Genomic DNA, 24,178 nt, shown 5'->3' with positions numbered 1-24,178 from the left:
AAAAGATGGAAAAATAAGAGAAAAAGACGGGGAAAGATGCCATTGCCATGCTCGATACCTGTTCCTGTTGTAAAATGCCTTCTGGAAGACAATGCCCCACACTTATTGCTGGCCCCCACATTTCACCACCATTGTCATTCCTCTTGACACGTCATCCCCTCCTTCTTTTTCCTTATATATCTATATATCTATATATATATATTTCATTTTAATATTTCTATCTCTCTTATTCTATAATTTCATATCATTTTCTTTTCTTTTCTTTTCCATGATTTTCTGAATTAAAAAAGAAAACACGAAGAATTGGTAGATTTTGTAAAAAAAAAATATATTTTTTTTTTTATTTGAATCTAAATTTGAGGTGGTTTTTGTTGGGGTTTGTATGCTCGGCGGTGATGCCTACGGCGGTAAGTTCAGCTCGGCAATGCTTAGCACCAGATGCTGCACACGCGCTGGACGAGGCGGTGGCGGTGGCGCGCCGCCGTGGGCATGCTCAGACGACGTCGCTTCACGCCATATCCGCACTTCTCTCTCTTCCCTCCTCCGCGCTTCGTGACGCTTGTGCACGCGCCCGCAAAACTTCCGCTTATTTCCCTCGTCTTCAATTCAAAGCCCTCGAGCTCTGTCTCAGCGTCTCTCTCGACCGTGTCCCCTCCACTCAACTCTCCGATGACCCTCCCGTCTCCAACTCCCTCATGGCTGCCATTAAGCGCTCTCAGGCTAACCAGCGCCGGCAGCCGGAGAATTTACATTTGTATCACCAGCTCTCTCAACAGTCCTCCATTGCTTGCGTCAAAGTCGAGCTCCAGCATTTTCTTCTTTCCATTCTCGACGATCCTGTCGTCAGTAGGGTTTTCGGCGAAGCTGGATTTCGGAGCTCCGAAATCAAGCTTGCTATTATTCGTCCTTTCCCTCAGCTTCTTCGCTACTCCTCTCGCGCTAGAGGCCCCCCTTTGTTCCTCTGTAATTTGATGGACTATTCCGATCCCAATCGTCGGGGTTTCTTGTTTCCACTTTCCGGATTCCGCGATCGGGACGACAACGAAAACAATCGCAGAATCGGACAGGTTTTGGGGAGAAACAGAGGAAGGAATCCTCTACTCATCGGAGTATCTGCTTACGTTGCCCTCGAGAGTTTCACGGAGGCCGTCGATAAACGGAACAACAATTTCTTGCCGGAGGAATTGGTCGGTGTGCGAACTGTTTCCCTCGAGAATGATTTCTCTAAGTTTTTGTCTGAGAATTCCGAAATGGGGTCTTTGAATGTGAGATTCGTGGAGGTCATTCAGATGGTGGAGCAGTCGCCATGGCCTGGATTGATAGTAAATTTCGGAGACTTGAATGCACTCGTCGACGATAATTCTTCCGATGACCGAGCAAGCCATGTCGTGGGCCACTTGAAAAAGTTGGTCGACGTTCATGGCGATAAAGTCTGGTTGATTGGCGCAGCTGCAAGCTATGAAACTTACATGAGATTGGTTACTAAATTTCCTTCGATTGAGAAGGACTGGGATTTACATCTCTTGCCCATAACTTCTCTCAGACCTGAATCATATCCCAAGTCCAGGTCAGACTCCAAATCTTTCTTGGAATTTGCTTTTAGAATTTTATAAGATTTTCTTGTTCATGAATTTTGAGTATTGGGTTTATTTTATTGTTTCTTACAAGTAGTCAATCCTGGTAGTTCAAATAAGATCTAACACCTGGATGACGGCAGCTGTCTAGCTCATTTTAGATCTCTGTCTTTTTCTCTTTTAAGATCTAGCCTGCCTTGCACATCGAAATTCATGCCTTTTCACCATGAAATTTGATCGTTTATAAAATTATTGGATTGTTTGAGAAGTTGGATAGAGTAAAAAAGCTCATCTAACATGTCAATATTTCTATAAATGGAAAGGTTTGCATCTATAATACCAGGGTGTAATGTCTTTTACTTGAGATTATCATACAATTCCATAGAATTTAGATGAATATGAGTTTAAATACTAATTGATACTGATTTTGTTGATATCATTATTGTATTGATCTTTCCATCAAACTTGCTGTAAATTTGCGAGCTTGATATCTGCATTAGCATGAACTTGTAGAAGATTTCTCAATCTCTTGCTGATTCTGGGTTTCCAAAGTTGTCTGTGGTTAAAAGGTCTCTGATTCATCAAATTTTTTAAATGAATTGTATATTGGGTTGTAAACATTTCTGTCATTTTTTTGTGAGACACCACATCGGTTGGAGAGAGGAACGAAACATTCTTTATAAGGGTGTGGAAACCTCTCCTTAGTAGATGTGTTTTAAAACCTTGAGGGGAAGCCCAGAAAGAAAATCCCGTGGCCTTGGACTATTGCATTTTTCTTCCATAAATCTTAAGAAGCCATCCATTTTCTGTTTCGTTTGTAACTTTGGATTCTTGGATCTTATGGTTATCCTCTTTGTCACTACAGTTTGATGGGATCATTTGTTCCACTTGGGGGGTTCTTTTCGACACCTTCTGATGCAAGTATCCCTTTGAGCGGTTCAGGCCAACATCGTTCCCGCTGTCTTCAATGTGACAAAAACTGTGAAGACGAAGTGATTGCTGCTTCAAAGGGCGTTTTTACGCCCCCTCTATCCGAGCAGTACCAATCTAGCTTGCCTTCTTGGATGCAAATGACTGAACTTAGCAACTCGGATGGATTCGATGCGAAGGTGAGTATTTGCTTTCAAATTCAATTCTCAGTATATGGCAGTGTTTTTCATGGTCTAAGATATGTTCAATTTGAATAGAGGCTATACTAATTGAGAATTCCCATAACAACCAATTTCTTTTGTTCTTAAAGTTGTGAGGACTGATAGCGTAGTTTACTTTAGAGAATTCTCTGCTTTTCTTGTGTAAAAGCTAGTTCATACGTCTTCAGTGCAGACCAGAGATGATGGACTGGTATTGAGTGCCAAAATTGCAGGGTTCCAAAAGAAATGGGACAATATATGCCAGCGTCTTCATCACGGTCAACCATTAAAAGAAGCACACGTGTTTCCGATGATTGTGGACTTCCGAGTCGCCGAAGATAAAAAGGAAGGTGCTGCTGTTCATAATGCATGTATTTCATCACACCAGGATTCATCTGCGGATTTGAACTCCAGAAATTTCATGGATTTACCAAAGATTTCTCTCTCAAGATCAAACACCTTTCCTTTATCTGGCAAGGCGAGTAACGAGAATCTCCTATCCAAACTGCAGGAAGAAACATCTAAAACTGAAGATCTCGAGTTAGGGGGCGGCAAATCTCGTTTCAGCCTGTCAATTTCCAGTGTCGATGATGAAAGTCGAACGTCTCCCCCATCAGCAGGGTCTGTCACGACAGATTTAGGGTTGGGGATAGTTTCCTTGCCTACCAGTAATAAGCTGAAGAAACCGTTAAATCCTAATGCCGAAGGCTGCTGTTCAACAAATGTTGATTTACTTAATGGGAAAGTCTGTAATGTCTTCACTTTATCTTCATCCTGTTCCAGCCCTGAACAAATAGGACAGATGAATGCCATGGATGTGAAGATGCTCTTTCGATTGCTCAAGGAAAGAGTTTTCTGGCAAGATCACGCTGTGAGCATCGTTAGTCAAACGATATCCCAACACCAAACCAGAAGCGAAAAACGCCATGGATCTCATTTGAGGGGGGACATATGGTTCAACTTTATTGGTCCTGATAAGTTTGGTAAAAAAAAAGTTGCTATTGCTCTTGCTGAGATATTGTATGGAAACAAGGATCAGTTCATATGTGTTGACTTGAGCTCCCAAGATGTGACGATCAATCCCGATACGCTTCGTGGATGCCCGCGTATGAGAAGTAACAACCCAGAATTCAGAGGGAAAACTGTTCTGGATTTCGTTGCGGCGGAGTTGAGGAAGCAACCTTTGTCCGTCATTATGCTCGAAAATGTTGACAAGGCTGAACTTCTTGATCAAAATAGATTGTCACAAGCTATTCGAACTGGTAAACTCTCAGACCTGCAAGGCAGAGAAGTTAGCATTAAGAATGCAATATTCATGATGACATCGACGTCCTCGTGTACTAAACAACAAATGATTTTTCCCGACGAGAAAATGTCCAAGTATTTTGAAGAAAGAATCTTGAAAGCGAAAAGCTGGTCGTTACAGATAAAAGTTGATTCTAGCTTAGATCAAGCAAACCGAACCAAGACTGTCTCCAACCCATTCTTCATGAACAAAAGGAAGCTCAATGTCATAGAAGAATCTTCAGATCAGCTGGTGAAACGGTGTCATAAGACATCAAACAAGTACCTGGATTTGAATCGGCCAGCAGAAGAAAATGTGGAACACGATACCGATGGGGACTGCCCCGACGACGACTCCACTTTTGAGATCAAAACATGGTTACAAGAGTTCTGTAACTACATTGATCAAGTAGTAGTTTTCAAGCCATTTGATTTTGATTCTCTAGCTGAGAAAATTCAACGGGAAGTTAAGAAGATCTTCCATAGTGTGTTTGGCTCAGAATGCATGCTTGAAATTGACTCAAAGGTGATGGAACAACTGCTTGCAGCTGCCTATATTTCATATGGTACTACAGAAGTAGATGATTGGATGGAGCAAGTTCTAAGCAGGAAATTCTTAGAAGTCAAAAGAACACACATACTCTCTAATTACTCCATTGTCAAACTCTCTGCCTATGAACAGGAGCTTTCCTTGGAGGAAAAAACAGCAGAAATCTGTCTTCCCCGGAAAATCATTTTAGATCCAACGTCGTGGTCGTGTTCTAGCTAAGATGTAAAATGCAGTGTCATGTAATGTAGTAAGAAATCTTGCTTAGCCTGTAAATCCCCATAAGTTTTTGTGGTGTTTTCTTTTTCAAGGTTATGTTCTGTAAGATATGGTATTTAGCTGCGTGATTAAGTTCAGGAAGTTATAAGCCAATTATGGTTGTTTTTGCTTGTTCTTTTCTCTTCCTTTTGGCCTGAGTTATAAGCAATTTTGGTTCCCAATATGATAGGAACTTGCGAGGAGGATGAGCAGGTCAAATCCAAGCCACATGTGGAAGTGGTAGGGGCGACAAGAAGAAGCAAACAATCCTTAACCATTCCATTTAAACCAACGCTTTCACAGCTTACAGTTCAGGTGTGCCAACTCCACCAACTTTTTAACTGTTCTTGTCTTGCTTTTATTAATCTCAGGAAGATTCGTTGAACACGAACTTAAGACTTCAAGAACTAAACTTAAATTAGAATCATATGAAGTAGCTGTAGTCATATCACAAATTTGATTTTTTAACCGTTAACTTTTGGAATGATAATTGATGTCTTAGTCACTAATTCATGCTCGAATTTTTACACATATTGAAGCAAACTTCATCACTCTAGAGAGTAAAATCATGCAAGGCTGAATTGATGATGATAGTTTCTATAGGAATAGGAAGCCAACGCGGACTTATAGATGTAGAATTTTGTTAGTGATTCTGTCAGGTTCGTGGCTTGTCACGAGTTTGAATAAGTATAAGATAATTGTAACCTTCCCATAAGATATAAACTACTAATACGTTTTTTTTTTTCTCGAAGTAAATTTGTTATTAACTGTAGCACTATTGTTGGCTAATATTTACCCTTTTTTAATGTATTTACCCACATGAACCTTGAAATTTTACTACATTCAAATATTCTTGTTAAAACATTCTTCGATCAAAGCTGTCTTAGCTTGGAAATAAAGTGATGTCTCAACCATCAAACTACCCTTAAAAAGAAATGGAGTGACACTCAAAAAAAATATCTCTATTTTGTGTCAAACACAAAAAGAGAGAGAGAGAGGAGAGTAGGCCATTGCTTTCCTTAGCATTTACTTTTGTCACACATAAAGTTTCTAATAATTTCCCAATAAAAATTTGTCCTAAAATTACATTCGGTTTGGACAGATTTAACCTTCTAATTCAGCTTAGATGTTTACTTCTACCAACCTCCCTCTCTTTTAAACCTCATTTAATATAGCAATCTTCTTACAATTCTTTCTCAATTCTCGTTGTACATAGACTAATTTAGGGAATGATCATGGGTTTATAATCAATGGATACTATCTCCATTGGTATGAGGCCTTTAGAAAAGCCGAAAGCAAAGCCATGAGAGCGTATGCTCAAAGTGAACAATATCATACCATTGTGGAGAGTCGTATTCATCTAACATGGTATCGAGGGGAGGTGTTCGTATAATCAATGAATACTATCTCTATTGGTACGAGACATTTGGAGAAGCCCAAAGCAAAGTCATGAGAGCGTATGGACAATATCATACCATTGTGTAGAGTCCTGTTCATCTAACAAATTCTTCAATTGAATAAGATTTTCATTTTTTAAAAAGAAAAAAAAAAAGTTTAATTATATTGGCCATTCGATTTATAGGTCATATCCACAAGGAGACCGACGAAGATAGCGAGTATAAGGAAGGGGCAGGAAGGAATCGGGACCCTCCATCTGGTAGGGCCCAACCAGAGATGAGACAGATTATGGCCGTCAGATCAATGCTCTACAGAGACCTTCATTTCCACGCTTTCACTAACTCAGATTCGAAACCAGCTCAGAACCAACAGAAATTGAAAATTCATAAACTTTGAGATCACTCCTCTCTCTCTCTCTCTAGCTCTCTTTCTCTCTCTTCTGCGGCCATTGTTTAGAGAAAATGATGAACAAAACACTGAGAAAGACATCTCCTCTTCCTACCAGAAGGGAAAAAGAAGGGATTGTTCTTTCTTCTGAGACAAACCCATTTCACCCAACCTCAATTACACCAACAAAAACCTAATTCTCAACGTAAAGTTTCTCTCTTTCTCTCTCTAAACCTCAATCCATGTCGTCCTCGCCTTCTTTTCTTTCTCTATATTTCCTTCCTTCTTTCATTCTTCTCTTCATTCCCCTTAATCGCTTTCTTTTTCTTCTTCTCGAATGCAGCCATCTCGCCGCAAGCTCTCTCTGTTCTCTTCAGAAATGGCTGCAATGAAGGCGCGAAAGAACAACAATCTCTCCATATTTGCTGTCGTTTTCTCCGTTTTTATATTTGGGGTTTTCATGTACAATGAAGACGTTAAGTCCATCGCCGAATTCCCATTTTCCAGCCCAAAAACAGAGAAGGTTCAAGAACAGAGCCATAAACAGAGCTCCCCTGTTCACAACGCCCTTCAAACAGAGGTTTCCGAGAGTTCGAGATTCCAGCTCGGAACCAATACAGAAGAATCAGAATCAGAATCAGAATCAGAATCTGATGAATCCGTTAATCTGAAATCGAGTGTTTCGAAGGAAGATGAAGAACAGAGCAATCAGAAGCTCGAACAATTGCCGGCGGTGGCTGAAGAAGATGACGACGACGATGTCGAATTACCCCCTGAAGAATGCGATTTGTATAACGGGGATTGGGTTTTCGACAACGTTTCTTATCCTCTGTATAAAGAAGATGAATGTGAATTTCTGACAGCTCAAGTTACTTGCTTGAGAAATGGAAGAAAAGATTCTCTGTTTCAGAATTGGAGATGGCAACCCAGAGATTGTTCCTTGCCCAAGTAATAACTCTTAACTTTCCCTTCGAAAACCTCTATTGAATTACTTAATCTTAATGGGTTTCTTGTTTTAGATTCAAACCCCGATTGCTTCTGGAGAAACTGAGGGGAAAAAGGCTGATGTTCGTCGGAGATTCATTGAACAGAAACCAATGGGAATCCATGGTTTGTCTGGTTCAATCAGTGATTCCTCCGGGCAGAAAAAGCTTGAACAAGACCGGTTCACTCGCTGTCTTTAAACTTCACGTATAAATTTCTCTCTTTCTCTTTCGCTTTTAATTTCCTTTGTCGATTACTCCAATTTGAATGCTTTCAAACATTCGGTAGTCAATTCATTAAACAACTTGGGCATATTTAACAATAATGGTGATTAAGACCGCATTTTTTTAAACTACTTCGTTAATTTAGTGACGAATTTCTTTTGGAGCTTTGAAATTGAAAATTGGCATCTTTTGAGTAATGGGTTTGGTGTCGGAATTGCTTTATTCGGAAGAAACAAGAGAATTGAAGGGGGGAATGATCGTGTACATGCAGGACTACAATGCTACAGTGGAATTCTACTGGGCCCCGTTCTTGGTAGAGTCAAATTCAGATGATCCAAAGATGCACAGCATTTTGAACCGGATCATCATGCCGGAGTCCATAGACAAGCATGGAGAGAATTGGAAGAACGTGGATTATCTGGTCTTCAACACTTACATTTGGTGGATGAATACTTTCACCATGAAAGTTCTGTAAGCATTATTCTTCCCTTCAATTCCATAATATCCTCGATTATTTAGGCTTAATCATTAATTAATTACAATTAGGCGTGGTTCGTTTGAGGAAGGATCCACAGAGTTTGATGAAATCGAACGGCCAGTAGCGTATGGAAGAGTGTTGAATACATGGATGAGATGGGTAGAAGAAAACGTGGACCCTAATCGCACCACAGTTTTTTTCAGCAGCATGTCTCCTCTTCATATCAAGTATTTTTTTTTTTCTATCTCTTATTTATTCTTTTATTATTATTATTTACTTAATATTTAAAACAAAGGGACTCAAATACATCCTCCTAAGCGACCAGAAGTGTAAAACATTGTTGGTTTTTGTTTGGCTTTCGCGAAACAGGAGCTTGGATTGGAACAACCCAGATGGGATAAAATGCGCAAAAGAGACAATGCCAGTACTAAACATGACGGCGCCGCTAGAAGTGGGCACCGACCGCCGCCTCTTCTACATCGCGATGAACGTAACACAGACAATTAAAGTGCCGGTCCATTTCATCAACATCACCGCCCTCTCCGAGTACCGGAAGGACGCCCACACCTCCGTCTACACCATACGGCAAGGCAAAATGCTGACCCCCGACCAGCAGGCCGACCCCGCCACCTACGCCGATTGTATCCATTGGTGCCTGCCTGGCTTGCCCGACACCTGGAACGAGTTCATTTACACACGTATCATTTCCGACTCCTAACAATTCCCCCCTCAGTCCTTTAGATTACCCCCTTTTTCCGGTTCGGTTCGTGTAATCTTTTTATTACTTGGGCCCGTATAAATGGGCCAACATTCGAATTTATCTAGAATGGCTGCTGAGATAACAGGCCCAAGTTGAAGATGGGCCCAATGTTTCATGCTAGGCCCATCCTGCTGCCTTTAAAGGTGTACCATCAAGATTGCAATGTTCCTAACTTCAGAAATAAAATTCTAAATTTTGTTTTTAGAATAACCATCTCAATTGTGAAAAATTAATTTTATAATTATTTTTAAACTAAATATTTGATTTTTAGTCCGATTATATGAATAAAATTATATATATATAAATATTTTAGTTTTTAATATTTGAGTTGAAATTACAACATAAAATTTAATTAAAAATCACGCTATAATTATCTAAACTAAACATTGTATGTTTATTTATTTTAAATTAAGTTCTAAAAATGACCATCGCTGTCCAAAATCCAAATCATAATTATAATTATTTTAAGAAGAAAAAAGGAAAATAAGAAAATCCATTTTTGATGATTTGGGTCTCCAGAGTCGTACATAAATGCAAAGCTGGCACAGTTGCCATCTACATTTTTCTAAGCCATTTTGTGCTTTTACTTTTAATTTATTTTACAATTTGAATATATAATTTCATATATTTTATTACGCCTTCGTGGTTTATTATCTTTACATTGAATTCTCCATTTAACAAAGTTGCGCCAGATTATATATTCCCACTCTCTCCTTCTTCGTCTTCTACTCTCTCTCTCTCTCTCTCTTTCTCCCTTTCCCTCCCTCTTTCTCTCTTCTGTAGATCTCTCAGTTCCCTCTGTCGTTCCGAGGGTCCGAGGGTTTCGTTGTTGCCTCAGATCTCGTCTTGCCTTCACTTCCGCTTATAGGCGTCCGATTTCTTTCTCTCTCTCTCTATCTCTCTCCTGCTGTCTTGTTAGATCCGCGTGTGTTATTGCTATCGAGCCATCATGGCGGCCGCCAGCGCTCCGATCACCATGAAGGAAGCCATAACGGTATGTTTCTTGTTTTTTTTTTTTTTTTTGTTGTTGTAAAATTTTGAATTATGCACATGCTAAGCTTAATTCGAGGTTGTAATTGTGTGTTGGTCGATGGTCGGGTCTTAGATTGCTCAATTTTGTTCCGAGTTCGCATCGTATGCTACCTGCTTGATTTTTCGATTTAAGTTGTTTTTTGTTTTTATTTTTTGCATCTTGTTGTTGGCTCAGATCCGATACTTGTTCTTTTTAGATCTGCGACACTTTTGTCTTGCATTTGATTCTTCATTTCTGGCTTTTACTTTTTGTATATTGAGTGCGCCAATTTTCTTATGGCGAGATGGATTATATACAGTCATACTAACTGATCGGATTGTGTGATCTGATGAGCTTTCAGCTTCCGAGCATTGGTATTAATCCGCAATTCATAACATTCACGCACGTGACAATGGAATCCGACAAATATATTTGCGTCCGAGAAACAGCACCGCAGAACAGTGTTGTTATTATTGATATGAACATGCCAATGCAGCCGTTGAGGAGGCCTATTACTGCGGACTCAGCTCTTATGAATCCTAATTCTAGAATATTGGCCTTGAAAGGTATTGTATGGTCATGTTGAGTTGAAATTTTTTGTTTTTAAATATTGTGGTGGTAGAAATTCTAGTATAAGAAACACAGTTTCCATATATGAATTCGACGATTTTATTTCTAATCTTGTGTCATTGCGAAGGATCTATTCCAATGATTTTCAACAACTTGTCTATTGATGGTCAACGTAGTGGAATGTAATTTTAATTCTATCTAATTTGGGGTTGCTTGACCTAAAATCTATTTGAGAAGATCATTTTACATGCTCAAATTTCTAGGTTTTTGAGTTAAACTGATACATTCCTTAACTGGAGTTTCAAACTTAATGCGTATAAAATAAAATATATGATTGGGAAGAGACATTTTAATACACAAAGAGTCACATTTATCTGGAAAGTCATGATTCATACAATAATTTTTATTTGAAGTATGCTAAATGAACTTGAACATGTGTACTTGTTGTAGTGGCTGTTCTGAACTGAACTCACTCTATGCGAGCTTTATGCTTGTGGAAATAGAAATTCTTCTGGTATTGGGTTTCTACCCATGAGTTGTGCATATATTCTACTTTATTTATTTATTTTTGTATTTTGAACCTTATTTACCTATTTTGCACCATCATGTAGCTCAAGTCCAGGGATCAACTCAAGACCACCTACAAATATTCAACATTGAAATGAAGGCCAAGATGAAATCACATTTGATGCCCGAGCAGGTTGGAACTCCATTCTGTATTTTCAAATTGGATTGTTGAGGCTGTTGCAGAGCATGATTTTCCCGTTGAGATTCACAGTTCATAACACTCTCGATTTTTTTTCATTTATAGGTTGTCTTTTGGAAGTGGATAACCCCTAAGACACTGGGCTTGGTCACACAAACTTCAGTATATCATTGGTCCATTGAAGGTTGGGAACATTTTATTATTTTCTTTTCATGTATTTATCTCGGATATTGAACAATTTGTGCTATGGCTTCACTCATTGCTCACTCCTATATGTCTTCACTCTTGTTTCATGTAGGCGATTCTGAACCTGTGAAAGTGTTTGAAAGAACAGCCAATCTGGCGAACAATCAGATTATAAACTATCGGTGTGATCCGTCTGAAAAGTGGTTGGTTTTGATTGGGATTGCACCTGGTTCACCTGAGGTATGTTACATTTTCTTAAATTCCTGTTCTCCATGAAATGAGAACTTCTTTTAAAAATATTTGCATACAAAAATTTTCTGAGTGGTCCGAAGGCAAATGACAAAGTTCTTTTTTACCTCCACACATGAAGGAAAAATGACTCATAGCAATTCTGTAAGCCATACATTTAACTGGTATTGGTTAAGTAAGTTTGATTTCAGAATCATGACTGGTCATATAATATACAGTGGTGTAGTTGATTGGGGCCAAAACACTACCAACTCTGTTTATGGTTTATGCTTCATTGTATAATAGTCTTGAATCAGGCTTCTTCCTGAAGCAAATTTGAAGACCATTGCAAGTGCTTTCAGCCTTGGACCATGGAACTTTTTGGTTATGCTTGCCACTCCAATTCCCTATTTTTCTGGTTGGCCCACATTGTAGCCTTTTTGCCTTCTTCTTGATGAATATAAATTGTTGTTTTTGTAGTTTATCTATTTTTTGCCATTTTCTGAAGCTGATGGCGGGCTGAAATTTTATCCTGTTTTCATTTATTGTAATATGTACAAATATTGATGCTATCACAACTCTAGGGTGGATGTGGTTCTGATGTACTTTTCCTTTTAATATAGAGGCCACAACTTGTGAAAGGGAATATGCAACTTTTCTCTGTGGAGCAGCAGAGAAGTCAAGCTCTTGAAGCACATGCTGCATCATTTGCTCAATTTAAGGTAAGAGGCGTTTTTCAGTTCTTGTGCTTTTGGTGTATTCTTTGAACATCATTTTGCTTGATCTGTTTTTTGGTTTGAACAGCTTCCTGGAAATGAGAATCCTTCCACTCTTATATCCTTTGCCACGAAGACACTTAACGCTGGACAGATCACTTCCAAGTTACATGTCATTGAACTTGGTGCCCAGCCAGGTTAGCTTGCTCACATACATCCTTTTTTCTTTGGGTAAATTTGTTGTTTAGTATCCCGGATTGCTGGGTCATTACATTTGACCTAAACATATTAGGTTTGGCTATTCTCCAACAGCATGTCATACTTTTTTTCTGTGTTTACAACTTTTGTTAGTGCAATTGGTATCCCTAAAATGTATTTACAGCCGTCTGTAGATTGAATCTCTGTCATCAGTATGTTAGATGTAGAATATTCATTTTATTATCCCACCTTTGAAATATGCCTTGTGCCTGGTAGACTGTGATTTCATTTGTTTTCTTACATGAGCTTGGGGATATGTAATGATGTAATTGATCTGAATACATTCATGCACAATTATATCTAGAAAATTGATCCATATTGTTGAGATCTTTGAGTGATGTAAGAAATCACAAAACGAAAACCTTGGAAGTGTCTGAGGATAGTACTGGGAGAACCGAAGCAGGTTGGAAGTAGTTTTATGAAGTCTCAAATAGTGAGGTACTTAGACTTCTGTCAGCATAGTTGCCATAGTAAATTTTTTAAAATGTGATTGTTCACAGGAAAACCATCATTTACAAAGAAGCAAGCAGATCTATTCTTTCCACCTGATTTTGCTGATGACTTTCCTGTGGCAATGCAGGTATTGGAGAGTTACACACTTAGATGAACAAGATTCTAGTAACCCTTTTGTATCAATTTTAGTGATGGTTTTAACTTTTTTTAATTATTATTTACAGATCTCACACAAATATAGTTTGATCTATGTGATCACCAAGCTTGGGTTGTTATTTGTATATGACTTGGAGACAGCTGCAGCAGTATATAGAAATAGGATCAGTCCAGATCCTATATTCTTAACTGCAGAGGCTTCTTCTGTGGGAGGATTTTATGCAATAAACAGGAGGGGTCAGGTGTTACTGGCTACTGTCAATGAACAAACAATTATCCCCTTTGTCAGTGGCCAGGTATGATCATGATCAAATATATATATATATATATATATATATGTATGTATGTATGTATTTTCCCTTCTCATTCTGTATTATATAGGCGAGACTTGTGAAAACTTTTGTTGATTGTGGCAGTTGAACAATCTAGAGCTTGCTGTCAATCTTGCTAAAAGAGGAAATCTTCCTGGTGCTGAAAATCTGGTAAGTTCGGTTGTATAAGCATAGTTCTTTTGCACCCACCATGGGTTAGTTCATTTAATAGTCAATTAGGTGAGTTGGGGTGGTTAAAACCCTGGAGAATCTAATAAAACCAAACAGCACAAAGTGGCGGTGTTGCGTTCAAATAGTTGAAACTTGTTTGACATAGGTTGGTTAGATTTTGGATCTTATAAAATTAGTTTGAGTTGAATACAACCCAAATTAATTAATTAGAAAAAGCACTCGGGATAAAACTTAAGCAATGTTAATTTTATGGTGCCTCTTGATTTTTTTTCTTTCAATTTACAAATTTGCAAAGATTGAATTTATAGCTGTGAAATGCTCTAGTATTTCAAGAAATTTCTTTCTTGAAATAGAGGAAATGCTAGAAGTGATCTTTAATTTCAAGTATCTAACTAAGATAAATATATTCTCAGGTATTGATTTTATTTATTTTTATATCGTTTACGTTTGTTTTAAAATAACCTGCTAGAATAGCTCGACATGTTCCGTCTTGGTGAAGAGTTGAAATTTTTTCACATAAACTATGCTTTATCCTCATTGCTTCACATTTAAATCTGTGCTGTTGGTTTTCATTCATGCCATTGTTTGCAACTTTTGGGTGGTTGATACATCTATTTTCACAGGTTGTCCAACGTTTCCAAGAACTTTTTGCTCAAACAAAGTACAAAGAAGCCGCTGAATTGGCTGCTGAGTCTCCTCAAGGAATCCTCCGCACACCAGATACTGTTGCAAAATTTCAGGTATTTTTGTTTTCCCTTCTCTTTTCTCCCAGGTTCATCATGATTTATGGCCTTCTTATGGATATGTGCCATGCTATGCTGGGTTTGCCCCATTTTATTTGGATTTGATCCCTGATTGTAATTTGCACTCTGTATGCACGTATCTATATGTATATTTGCTTTCTTTACTTTCTATCCTTTTCCACTGGCGATGGTATTGTTTTCTCTCCTTTTCTTTGAGGTATTAAGTTGTTACACAATTACTATATGCATAGTAACAATGAAAATCAATGATAGCAATTGGAGCATCTTTCCCCCATTATGAAACAAGTTAGTGTTAGGTTGGAAGACATTATCACAAGAAAAATTGTATCCACAATGATGATTGGATCTTTGGGGCACCTTGGGGCAGGGAGTTCCCTTTTCGTTTTTGAACTATTCCACGGGGTTTTATTAATTATTATATTTATTAAATGATGCAGAGTGTACCGGTGCAAACTGGTCAAACACCACCCCTACTGCAGTATTTTGGAACGTTATTAACAAGAGGAAAGCTGAATGCATTTGAGTCATTGGAACTGTCTCGTTTAGTTGTAAACCAGAACAAGAAGAACCTCCTGGAGAATTGGTTGGCTGATGACAAGTTGGAATGCAGTGAGGAATTGGGGGATCTTGTTAAGGTATGATGTCCACCCGATATTGATGTCACTTTTTCTTGTTTTATAGAAAAAGTTATGTACTCCTTTTCCTTTTACTTAATAATTCATGTTTTGCGTAGACTGTGGATAATGACTTGGCCTTGAAAATCTATATAAAAGCCAGAGCAACGCCAAAGGTTGTTGCTGCCTTTGCTGAGCGGAGGGAATTTGATAAGATCCTTATATATTCAAAGCAGGTAAAGAAAGTTATTTTCTGTGTAATGTAAAGAGTTACCTGATATCATTCTTCAGAGCTTTATTACTCGTGAAATTAGCCATATACTGATTTATCTTTATTATTGTCTTCTGTCTTTCTAAAATTAGTGAAGCATTTACCATTGTAGTTGTTCCGTTAGAATAATATTGATGATTCCAATTATGCTATTAAAATTTTCTTTACTGTTATTTTGTTTATAGTATTATTCATGTAATTATACTTCTCAAAGTATTTAGGTGTTGACATGTTTACATGTTTTGCCTGATGAAGTATACTTCTCTTATCATTAGATATTTCACACGTAGCTCTTGGAAGAAATTTTATATTAGTTTTTCTTGCTGTAGGTTGGATACACGCCAGACTATTTATTCCTTTTGCAAACAATTCTCCGAACGGATCCTCAGGTACACAGATATATATTTGACCCCTGGTACATCATATGTTTAATGGATAATATCTGGTCCTATAGGAAAAGAAAAAAGAACATTATGTACGGTGTGAAATATCCCCACTCCCCTTCTCCCCTCCCTGTATTGGGAGACAATAATTTTTTTTCCTGGTTTGTAGGGAGCGGTTAACTTTGCACTGATGATGTCACAAATGGAAGGAGGTTGTCCTGTTGACTACAACACAATAACTGATCTGTTTCTTCAGGTTTGTTATTTCAGTGTTTAAGCTTATGAGTTTTGATAATGGTTGATGGTACAATCATCTTTCTCATCTTGTTTTTCTTGCATCATCAAAGTATGCAGAGTATTTTTTTACTTATCATTTTGTTGCATTACAACTATTTGGACGAATAGATGGTTACATGTGATTCTTATGATATGGTTTCTGCTTTGTCATTTCACAGAGGAATTTGATCCGTGAGGCTACTGCTTTCCTGTTAGACGTTTTGAAGCCAAATCTACCTGAGCATGCTTTCCTCCAGACCAAGGTTCCCCCCACCTTTCTTAATATAACAGTTACCTTTATCTACAGACGACATTATTTCAACTTTTGTATATTGATGATTTGTATTACATAGGTCCTGGAAATCAATCTGGTAACTTTTCCAAATGTAGCTGACGCCATATTGGCCAATGGAATGTTTAGTCATTATGATAGACCTCGAATTGGACAACTTTGTGAAAAGGCTGGGCTTTATGTGCGAGCGTTGCAGGTTAGATCACTTTTAACAACTGCATTCTCTTTTCTGATTCTATATGTATGGTAGGTTTATTGATTTGTTTCTACCTACGTGCAGCATTATACAGAGTTACCAGATATTAAACGAGTCATTGTGAACACACATGCTATTGAGCCACAGGTTTGTCTTGTTAGTACTTATATCTTTTATCGCCTACCAGGAGTAGTATATTCGATCTTACATATGGTTATCTGCAGTCACTTGTGGAGTTTTTCGGTACCTTGTCTCGTGAGTGGGCTTTGGAGTGCATGAAGGACCTTTTGCTTGTCAATCTCAGAGGCAACCTTCAGATTATTGTGCAGGTAAGCTAACAATCTTTCAATTACTTTTTCTTTTTTGATTTTTTTTTTCCTGCCTGAAGGGGATGTTATAATAGCATGAGGAAAAATATTGGTCAAGATATGATGTTTGTTTGTACAGGTTGCAAAGGAATATTGTGAACAGTTGGGGGTTGATGCGTGCATAAAGCTTTTTGAACAATTCAAGTCATATGAGGGCTTGTACTTTTTCTTGGGGTCATATTTGAGTTCGAGGTAATTTTTCTAGTTAGAAAGAATATATTAACTACAGGTAGTTTTTGTAGTTTTATGATTTAATTTAATTTTTAATTTTTGCTCTTTTAACTTTTTGGTACAGTGAGGATCCTGACATTCACTTCAAATACATCGAGTCTGCTGCAAAAACTGGACAAATTAAGGAGGTTGAACGTGTAACAAGAGAATCAAATTTCTATGATGCAGAGAAAACAAAGAACTTTTTGATGGAAGCTAAGCTTCCTGATGCACGTCCTCTAATCAATGTTTGTGATCGGTTTGGATTTGTTCCAGATCTCACACATTACCTGTACACAAATAACATGCTCCGTTACATTGAAGGCTATGTTCAAAAGGTATGTAGCTTTATTGGTATGGTGCATTTTCCACCTCTCCATCTGATTAAAATAATTCCCTTAAGGTTATTATTATTTAAATCACTTTTGGTGGCATAATTTGGTAGGTGAACCCTGGGAATGCTCCTCTAGTTGTGGGCCAGCTACTGGATGACGAGTGTCCTGAAGATTTCATCAAAGGTTTGATTCTCTCAGTTCGTTCTTTGCTTCCTGTGGAGCCTCTAGTGGATGAATGTGAAAAGAGGTGTTGTTTCTAATCCCTTTTTTCTTCGTAGTTTTCTTTCCATATGATTTATATAATGACAATATCTGAGCAATTTATTTGATGCAGAAACCGGTTGCGGTTGCTTACTCAATTTTTGGAGCATCTGGTGAGCGAAGGAAGTCAGGATGTACATGTACATAATGCTCTGGGTAAAATTATTATTGATAGCAACAATAACCCAGAGCACTTCCTCACCACCAATCCGTACTACGATTCCCGTGTTGTGGGTAAATATTGTGAAAAACGTGATCCCACTTTAGCTGTTGTGGCTTATCGACGTGGACAGTGTGATGATGAGCTTATTAATGTTACAAACAAAAATTCTTTGTTCAAACTGCAAGCAAGGTTAGTGGTGTATTACAAATTTTAATTGTTTATCTAGACTGGAAGCATTAGTAGAGTTTAGTTTATTCATGAATATGAATTTTTATGCAGATATGTGGTTGAGAGAATGGATGGTGATCTTTGGGAGAAGGTTCTTAACCCTGAAAATGAATATAGAAGACAGCTCATTGATCAAGTTGTATCGACAGCCTTGCCAGAAAGCAAGAGTCCGGAGCAAGTTTCAGCTGCTGTCAAGGCTTTTATGACAGCAGATCTGCCACACGAATTGATTGAACTTCTTGAAAAGATTGTCCTTCAAAACTCTGCGTTCAGTGGAAACTTTAATCTGCAAAATCTCCTTATATTGACAGCCATCAAGGCAGATCCTTCCAGAGTTATGGATTACATTAACAGACTGGATAATTTTGATGGACCTGCAGTTGGTGAAGTGGCCGTTGAGGCACAACTATATGAAGAGGCATATGCCATTTTCAAGAAGTTCAACTTGAATGTTCAAGCTGTTAATGTGCTGTTGGATAACATTCAAAGTATTGAAAGAGCTGTGGAATTTGCATTCCGGGTAGAAGAAGATGCAGTTTGGAGCCAGGTGGCAAAGGCTCAATTGAGGGAAGGATTGGTGAGTGATGCTATTGAGTCATTTATCCGTGCAGATGATGCCACGCAATTTCTGGAAGTCATTCATGCTGCTGAGGATGCAAATGTGTACCATGACCTAGTTAGGTACCTGTTGATGGTTAGGGAGAAGGCCAAAGAGCCGAAGGTGGACAGTGAGCTGATATATGCCTATGCTAAAATTGATCGGTTGGCTGAGATCGAAGAATTTATTCTCATGCCAAATGTGGCTAATCTTCAGAATGTTGGCGATCGCTTGTATGATGAAGCCTTATATGAGGCTGCTAAAATTATATTTGCCTTCATATCTAACTGGGCCAAGCTGGCTGTCACTCTTGTAAAACTGAAACAGTTCCAAGGTGCTGTTGATGCAGCACGAAAAGCAAACAGTGCAAAGACATGGAAGGAAGTGTGCTTTGCTTGTGTTGATGCTGAAGAATTCCGCTTGGCACAGATATGTGGTCTTAACATTATTATCCAGGTGAATATGACTGTCAAATTCAACCTGCTTAATTTTTGCTCTCTTTCTCTTTCTTTGCTTTATTTTATTTACCCCCATCCTAGTGTAGCACAACGATGCAAACCAATAGCATTCACTCCTAAGGATGCTGTTTTTTTTTTAATTTATGGACTTTTGTTTTCCCCCTACTGTGCTATGGTCTGCGATGTGACTCGTTCATTGATTAATCATCCTGTGGTGCCTCAATGGATAGGTGGATGATCTGGAGGAAGTCAGTGAATATTATCAGAATAGAGGATGCTTCAATGAATTGATCTCTCTAATGGAGAGTGGATTGGGGCTTGAACGTGCTCATATGGGTATCTTCACTGAGTTGGGAGTTCTGTATGCCAGATACCGTCATGAGAAGCTTATGGAGCACATCAAACTCTTCTCAACCCGGCTGAATATTCCTAAGCTTATACGAGCTTGTGATGAACAGCAGCATTGGAAGGAACTCACCTATTTGTATATCCAGTATGATGAATTTGATAATGCTGCTACTACCATCATGAATCATTCTCCCGAAGCATGGGATCACATGCAATTTAAAGATGTGACAGTCAAAGTTGCTAATGTGGAATTGTATTACAAGGCTGTGCATTTTTACTTGCAAGAGCATCCTGATCTTATTAATGATCTTCTCAACGTCCTTGCACTTCGTGTAGACCACACACGAGTTGTTGATATTATGAAGAAGGTAATACTTTGGAGCCCCTTTTTAACACTTAAACCTTATTTTAGTAGTCTTCTTGGCTGATGCTGATCACATACCTTCCTCTTGGATATTAGGCTGGTCACTTGCTGCTAGTGAAGCCATACATGATTGCAGTTCAGAGCAACAATGTGTCTGCTGTGAATGAGGCCTTAAATGGAATTTACGTTGAAGAGGAAGATTATGACAGATTGCGTGAATCAACTGATTTGCACGATAATTTTGATCAAATAGGCCTTGCACAGAAGGTGAAGTGATATTTTTCATCTGGATGAGTAACAAACCTGGTTGCACAAAATTTAATAATGTGTTTTTGTGCAGATTGAGAAGCATGAGTTACTTGAAATGAGACGTGTTGCTGCCTACATATACAAAAAAGCAGGAAGATGGAAGCAATCTATTGCCTTGTCAAAGAAAGACAATCTCTACAAGGATGCAATGGAGACAGCATCGCAATCTGGTGACCGTGAACTTGCTGAGGAGTTGCTTGTTTACTTCATTGAGCAGGTATGTTTCATCTTTATAGTTTACTTAGAAAAGCATGTTCATGCCTTTTGACTAAAAAAATTTGATTCATACGTTGAATTTAAGTTACTACAAGTGATGTAGGCCAATGGTTAAAAGTACCTGAAGACCCAATAATTGAAAATTATGTCAAAGGGATCAAATTGTTTTCACTGGATGTAAAAAGACACTTTGTAATTATTTTTCTGTTTGAACTCGGGTCTAAATTTTCAGTCATTTACTGAATGCTAAATATCACTACAAATGGGATGTACACAATTTGAAGAACAGAAAATCCATTTTTTAAATTTGGGTCAAACAGACCAAATTGTCATCTCCAGATGCAAATGAAAGCTTTTCTACATTTCTTATGTGGACACTGGTCACTTGGTGCTTTTGTTTGTGGTGGTCTTTATCTCACATCTAATATAATGGGTTGGACGGAGAGATTTGCAAATCTGTTAAATCTTTGTTTCATCTGGTTGTCACAACGCTTTCAGGAAGTGCTATGACATGCTTACCATTTAAAAACAATGAAAAGATTCACTATATGATTTCTCACTTCTTGAATCTGTTATACATTTAGGCATTTTCTATCTTGACTTGAGTTGGTGAATGGAATTATTTTTAATGTTTTCGTGAATGGTTTCTGTACAGGGAAAGAAGGAATGCTTTGCTTCATGCCTCTTTGTTTGTTATGACTTAATTCGAGCAGATGTTGCTCTTGAACTTGCCTGGATCAACAACATGGTCGACTTTGCTTTCCCATACCTGTTGCAGGTGACTTGTCTTACTTCCTACCATTTTCTAATATCTAGGTTTATTGGTAGGACTTCAAATCTGGAGACACTTTCGTTTCCACCAATGTCTCCTAGGAACCTGGAAACTTGGGCTTTGGTTGTGATGAAATTGTTCTTCCAAGTCGAGGCATTAGCATAGTAGAATGTGGTCGAGGCATTAGATTTTGTGTGGCCTTTGCCATTGGCTTTTCTTGGATGTTATGATTGTCCACGTAGCATAGTAGTATGTGGCCTGATGAAAATTTTTCTTCATGTCCCAGTTTATCCGAGAATATACAGGAAAGGTTGATGAACTTGTGAAGGACAAGATTGAGGCTCTTAAAGAGGTCAAGGCAAAGGAGCAGGAAGAGAAGGACGTTATTGCTCAGCAGGTAAAACCTAGGCCTTGTCGTTTGCTCTTATCCATAGCCTTGCTGTAGACCTCTACAGTTTTGCATCATCTCAACGGTTGTTTCTTTCTGTATTCTAAATTGTGAGTTTCAACTGCAGAACATGTATGCTCAGTTACTGCCTCTTGCTTTGCCTGCACCGCCAATGCCGGGTATGGGAGGAGGACCAGGAATGCCAGGTTATGCACCCGCACCACCCATGGGTGGGATGGGAATGCCTCCAATGCCACCTTTCGGAATGCCACCAATGGGTAGCAGCTATTAACACAGAAAAACCTAGCAAAAAAAAAAAAAAAAAACTCGGGAATCGACCATAGATTCTAGGGAGAGTTCAACCTTGCAATTATAGGGGGCTTTTCTTACATAAATTTTATGCTTCTCCCCCACTTCTTCCTCGATGGGTAAAAAAAATTCTTGAATTTTTGTCATTCTGTTCCTGTTTTATAGTGTTATGGACTTGTCTTGTAATATTCTTTTGGTAGCGCAGGCATTTTTTTCGGATGCTGGTGCAGCAACCTGAGGGTTCTGTATTTTAAGATTCTTTTTTTCTCCTCCACTGTAGCCTGGCCTTTCATTAGGAAATGCTGCTTTGAACGACGATAAAAACTAGATTCATAGAATTATCTGTCTTTTGTTTGGTTCCCTTTCCATTCTTTTGTCGATGGATATTTGCCTTATGTTTTATCGGTATTCTTTGAGTGAGAAGGACTTTCATTTTGTACTTCTGTTGTGGATCATTCTTTCTCAATTTTCATGAGCTTGAAAATTAACGAGTTCACAACTTTATCGTTCTTCCCGAGTAATTTCCATTTGAATATTCTGTTTTATGGCTGAATGGATAAAGTGGTCATGTGAGTTTCAGTATCATTTTCTATTATTTTCTTTTAGTTGTTGTCTCTGTAATTTGTTATAGATAACATCCCAATGCTTTAGGGCGAGCTGATGAAGGGATATCTATGGACATACGGACTGGAACCTCAGCAAAACTCAACTTCTATTCAAGTTTTATATTATTTACAAATCAGGGGAAGAAATTTAGCACTGCATTATGCCAATTTTCTGCTATGTAGGAAATACTCGGTCAATGACAATGGTGCTTATAGCGGCTACCGAGTATAGTCCACTGACTTCTATATCAATATTTATATATATGGGTTAGCACTATTTATAAGGTATTTCTTAAACCATGTAACATTTTGTATATTAGCAATATTTATAAGGTATTTCTTAAACCATGTAACATTTTGTACTTTTATGTGCTATGCATACGTACACTTCCAAACATTTCAGGACAGGAAATTACATATTCAAGTTTTGTCTACTGATTGAGAGAGTAACTATATATATTAATTTATCTACTGGCTTGAATTAGCAAAATAATGCATGGACCAACTTCACATGTTGATTCCAGTCATCCTTTACAAATTTAGCAGAAAAGAACAACAATAAATTATTTTGAATTGATAGAATATTTCGTGTAATCTAATTTATTTGAACAGCTCTTTGATAAGAGTCGTATCGTTTATCCAAGTTGCAGAGTTGCGGCTGCAGAGGAGAGGAGAGGAGAGGAGAGGAGAGGGCAATTATATGGTGGACAAGAACACGTTAGAGTTGTATCATTGAAAACGCAACCTTGGGATTTGCCACATTTTTCTTGCATCTATTGCCGACGAAATTATTCCTCTCGTTTCTCATCCCTATCCATATCCCTATCCCTATCCACTCACCACACTCTTCTCATCTACCTGAAGTAAATGGTGCCCAGAAAAATCTCCTCTTCTGCTCATGACCTGTTCCAAATCTACAGGATCATCGAGTTAAAAAAAAATTAAAATCATGGGCACCACATGATTTTGAGATGGGACTTTTGTAAATTTGAGTAGTTTATCAGAAGTCTTTATCAATCTTTAATGTCCTCTTTACATTCAATTACAATGTTTGTGCAAAAGGGGGCCCTACACTATGGCCCTCCTTTTTGCATTGCACTTCAAGCTTTGTTGTTTGCTTCTGTAAAGGAAGACTACTGAGTTTCTTTTTTAACAAGCCGATGTGGGAAGGCCCTCTTTTCTCTCTCTTCTTTCTCTTGAGGAATCCAACTCAGGAGATGAGGCTATGATTGGTGAAGTTGTTGAACGTTTCCTTTTTCCCTGTTTTTATCTTTTACGTGACTACACTGTGAACAGGCACATCCACAAAGCTACATGAAAAGTTGCCTACAAAAAGATCCATAAATTCCTTAGAAACATGGAAAACCTGTTTGATAGGGATGGTAAGGGCCCATTTTAGCTTTGAGATCCCACGTCGGTTAGAGAGGGAAAACAAACATTTCTCATAAGGGTGTGGAACTTTCACTAGTAGATGCGTTTTAAATTTTTTTAAGGAAAGCCCGAAAAGGAAAACCCAAAGAAGGCAAGATCTGTTAGCGGTGGGTTTGGGTTGTTATAAATGGTATCAGAGCCAGCGGACTGTGTGCCAACGATGATATTGGGCATCCAATGGGAGTGGATTGTGAAATCTCACATCAT

The 24,178-nt window shown here is 38.2% G+C and overlaps 3 protein-coding genes across 5 annotated transcripts; all 3 read left to right on the top strand.

Annotated features, from left to right (window-relative positions):
- Nucleotides 1–236: 236 nt before the first annotated feature.
- Nucleotides 237–4,924, top strand: LOC111794381 (protein SMAX1-LIKE 8). 2 transcript variants are annotated; one of them, XM_023676356.2, is made up of 3 exons: nt 237–1,567; nt 2,440–2,683; nt 2,898–4,924. In XM_023676356.2, the coding sequence occupies exons 1-3, from the start codon at nt 396–398 to the stop codon at nt 4,755–4,757; spliced, it is 3,276 nt and encodes a 1,091-aa protein (XP_023532124.2). In that variant the 5' UTR covers nt 237–395; the 3' UTR covers nt 4,758–4,924. The 2 variants fall into 2 exon arrangements, with proteins under 2 accessions (XP_023532124.2, XP_086979329.1); XM_087123203.1 differs by having other exon boundaries at nt 2,874–4,924.
- Nucleotides 4,925–6,431: 1,507 nt separating this feature from the next.
- On the top strand, nt 6,432–9,234 carry LOC111794393 (xylan O-acetyltransferase 1). 2 transcript variants are annotated; one of them, XM_023676378.2, is made up of 6 exons: nt 6,432–6,783; nt 6,922–7,526; nt 7,598–7,769; nt 8,058–8,257; nt 8,333–8,491; nt 8,634–9,234. In XM_023676378.2, the coding sequence occupies exons 2-6, from the start codon at nt 6,958–6,960 to the stop codon at nt 8,980–8,982; spliced, it is 1,449 nt and encodes a 482-aa protein (XP_023532146.2). In that variant the 5' UTR covers nt 6,432–6,783; nt 6,922–6,957; the 3' UTR covers nt 8,983–9,234. The 2 variants fall into 2 exon arrangements, with proteins under 2 accessions (XP_023532146.2, XP_023532137.2); XM_023676369.2 differs by having other exon boundaries at nt 6,432–7,526.
- A 471-nt stretch (nt 9,235–9,705) lies between these two features.
- LOC111782079 (clathrin heavy chain 1) lies at nt 9,706–22,374 on the top strand. Its single transcript, XM_087117764.1, has 30 exons — nt 9,706–10,018; nt 10,398–10,602; nt 11,218–11,306; nt 11,418–11,496; nt 11,611–11,738; nt 12,350–12,448; nt 12,531–12,639; nt 13,201–13,280; nt 13,378–13,605; nt 13,726–13,791; nt 14,436–14,552; nt 15,014–15,211; nt 15,310–15,426; nt 15,791–15,850; nt 16,014–16,100; nt 16,300–16,383; nt 16,474–16,608; nt 16,693–16,755; nt 16,833–16,937; nt 17,056–17,168; nt 17,272–17,524; nt 17,632–17,768; nt 17,856–18,134; nt 18,225–19,227; nt 19,460–19,945; nt 20,038–20,208; nt 20,282–20,467; nt 21,122–21,244; nt 21,525–21,635; nt 21,754–22,374. The coding sequence occupies exons 1-30, from the start codon at nt 9,974–9,976 to the stop codon at nt 21,916–21,918; spliced, it is 5,121 nt and encodes a 1,706-aa protein (XP_086973890.1). The 5' UTR covers nt 9,706–9,973; the 3' UTR covers nt 21,919–22,374.
- The last annotated feature ends 1,804 nt before the right edge of the window (nt 22,375–24,178 follow it).

This window comes from Cucurbita pepo, chromosome 1 (assembly GCF_057944985.1).
Source record: "Cucurbita pepo subsp. pepo isolate OVF chromosome 1, ASM5794498v1, whole genome shotgun sequence".
Lineage (NCBI taxonomy): Eukaryota > Viridiplantae > Streptophyta > Magnoliopsida > Cucurbitales > Cucurbitaceae > Cucurbita > Cucurbita pepo.
The sequence above is the reverse complement of the archived record's forward strand: the minus strand, read 5'-3'. Positions and strand labels throughout refer to the sequence as shown.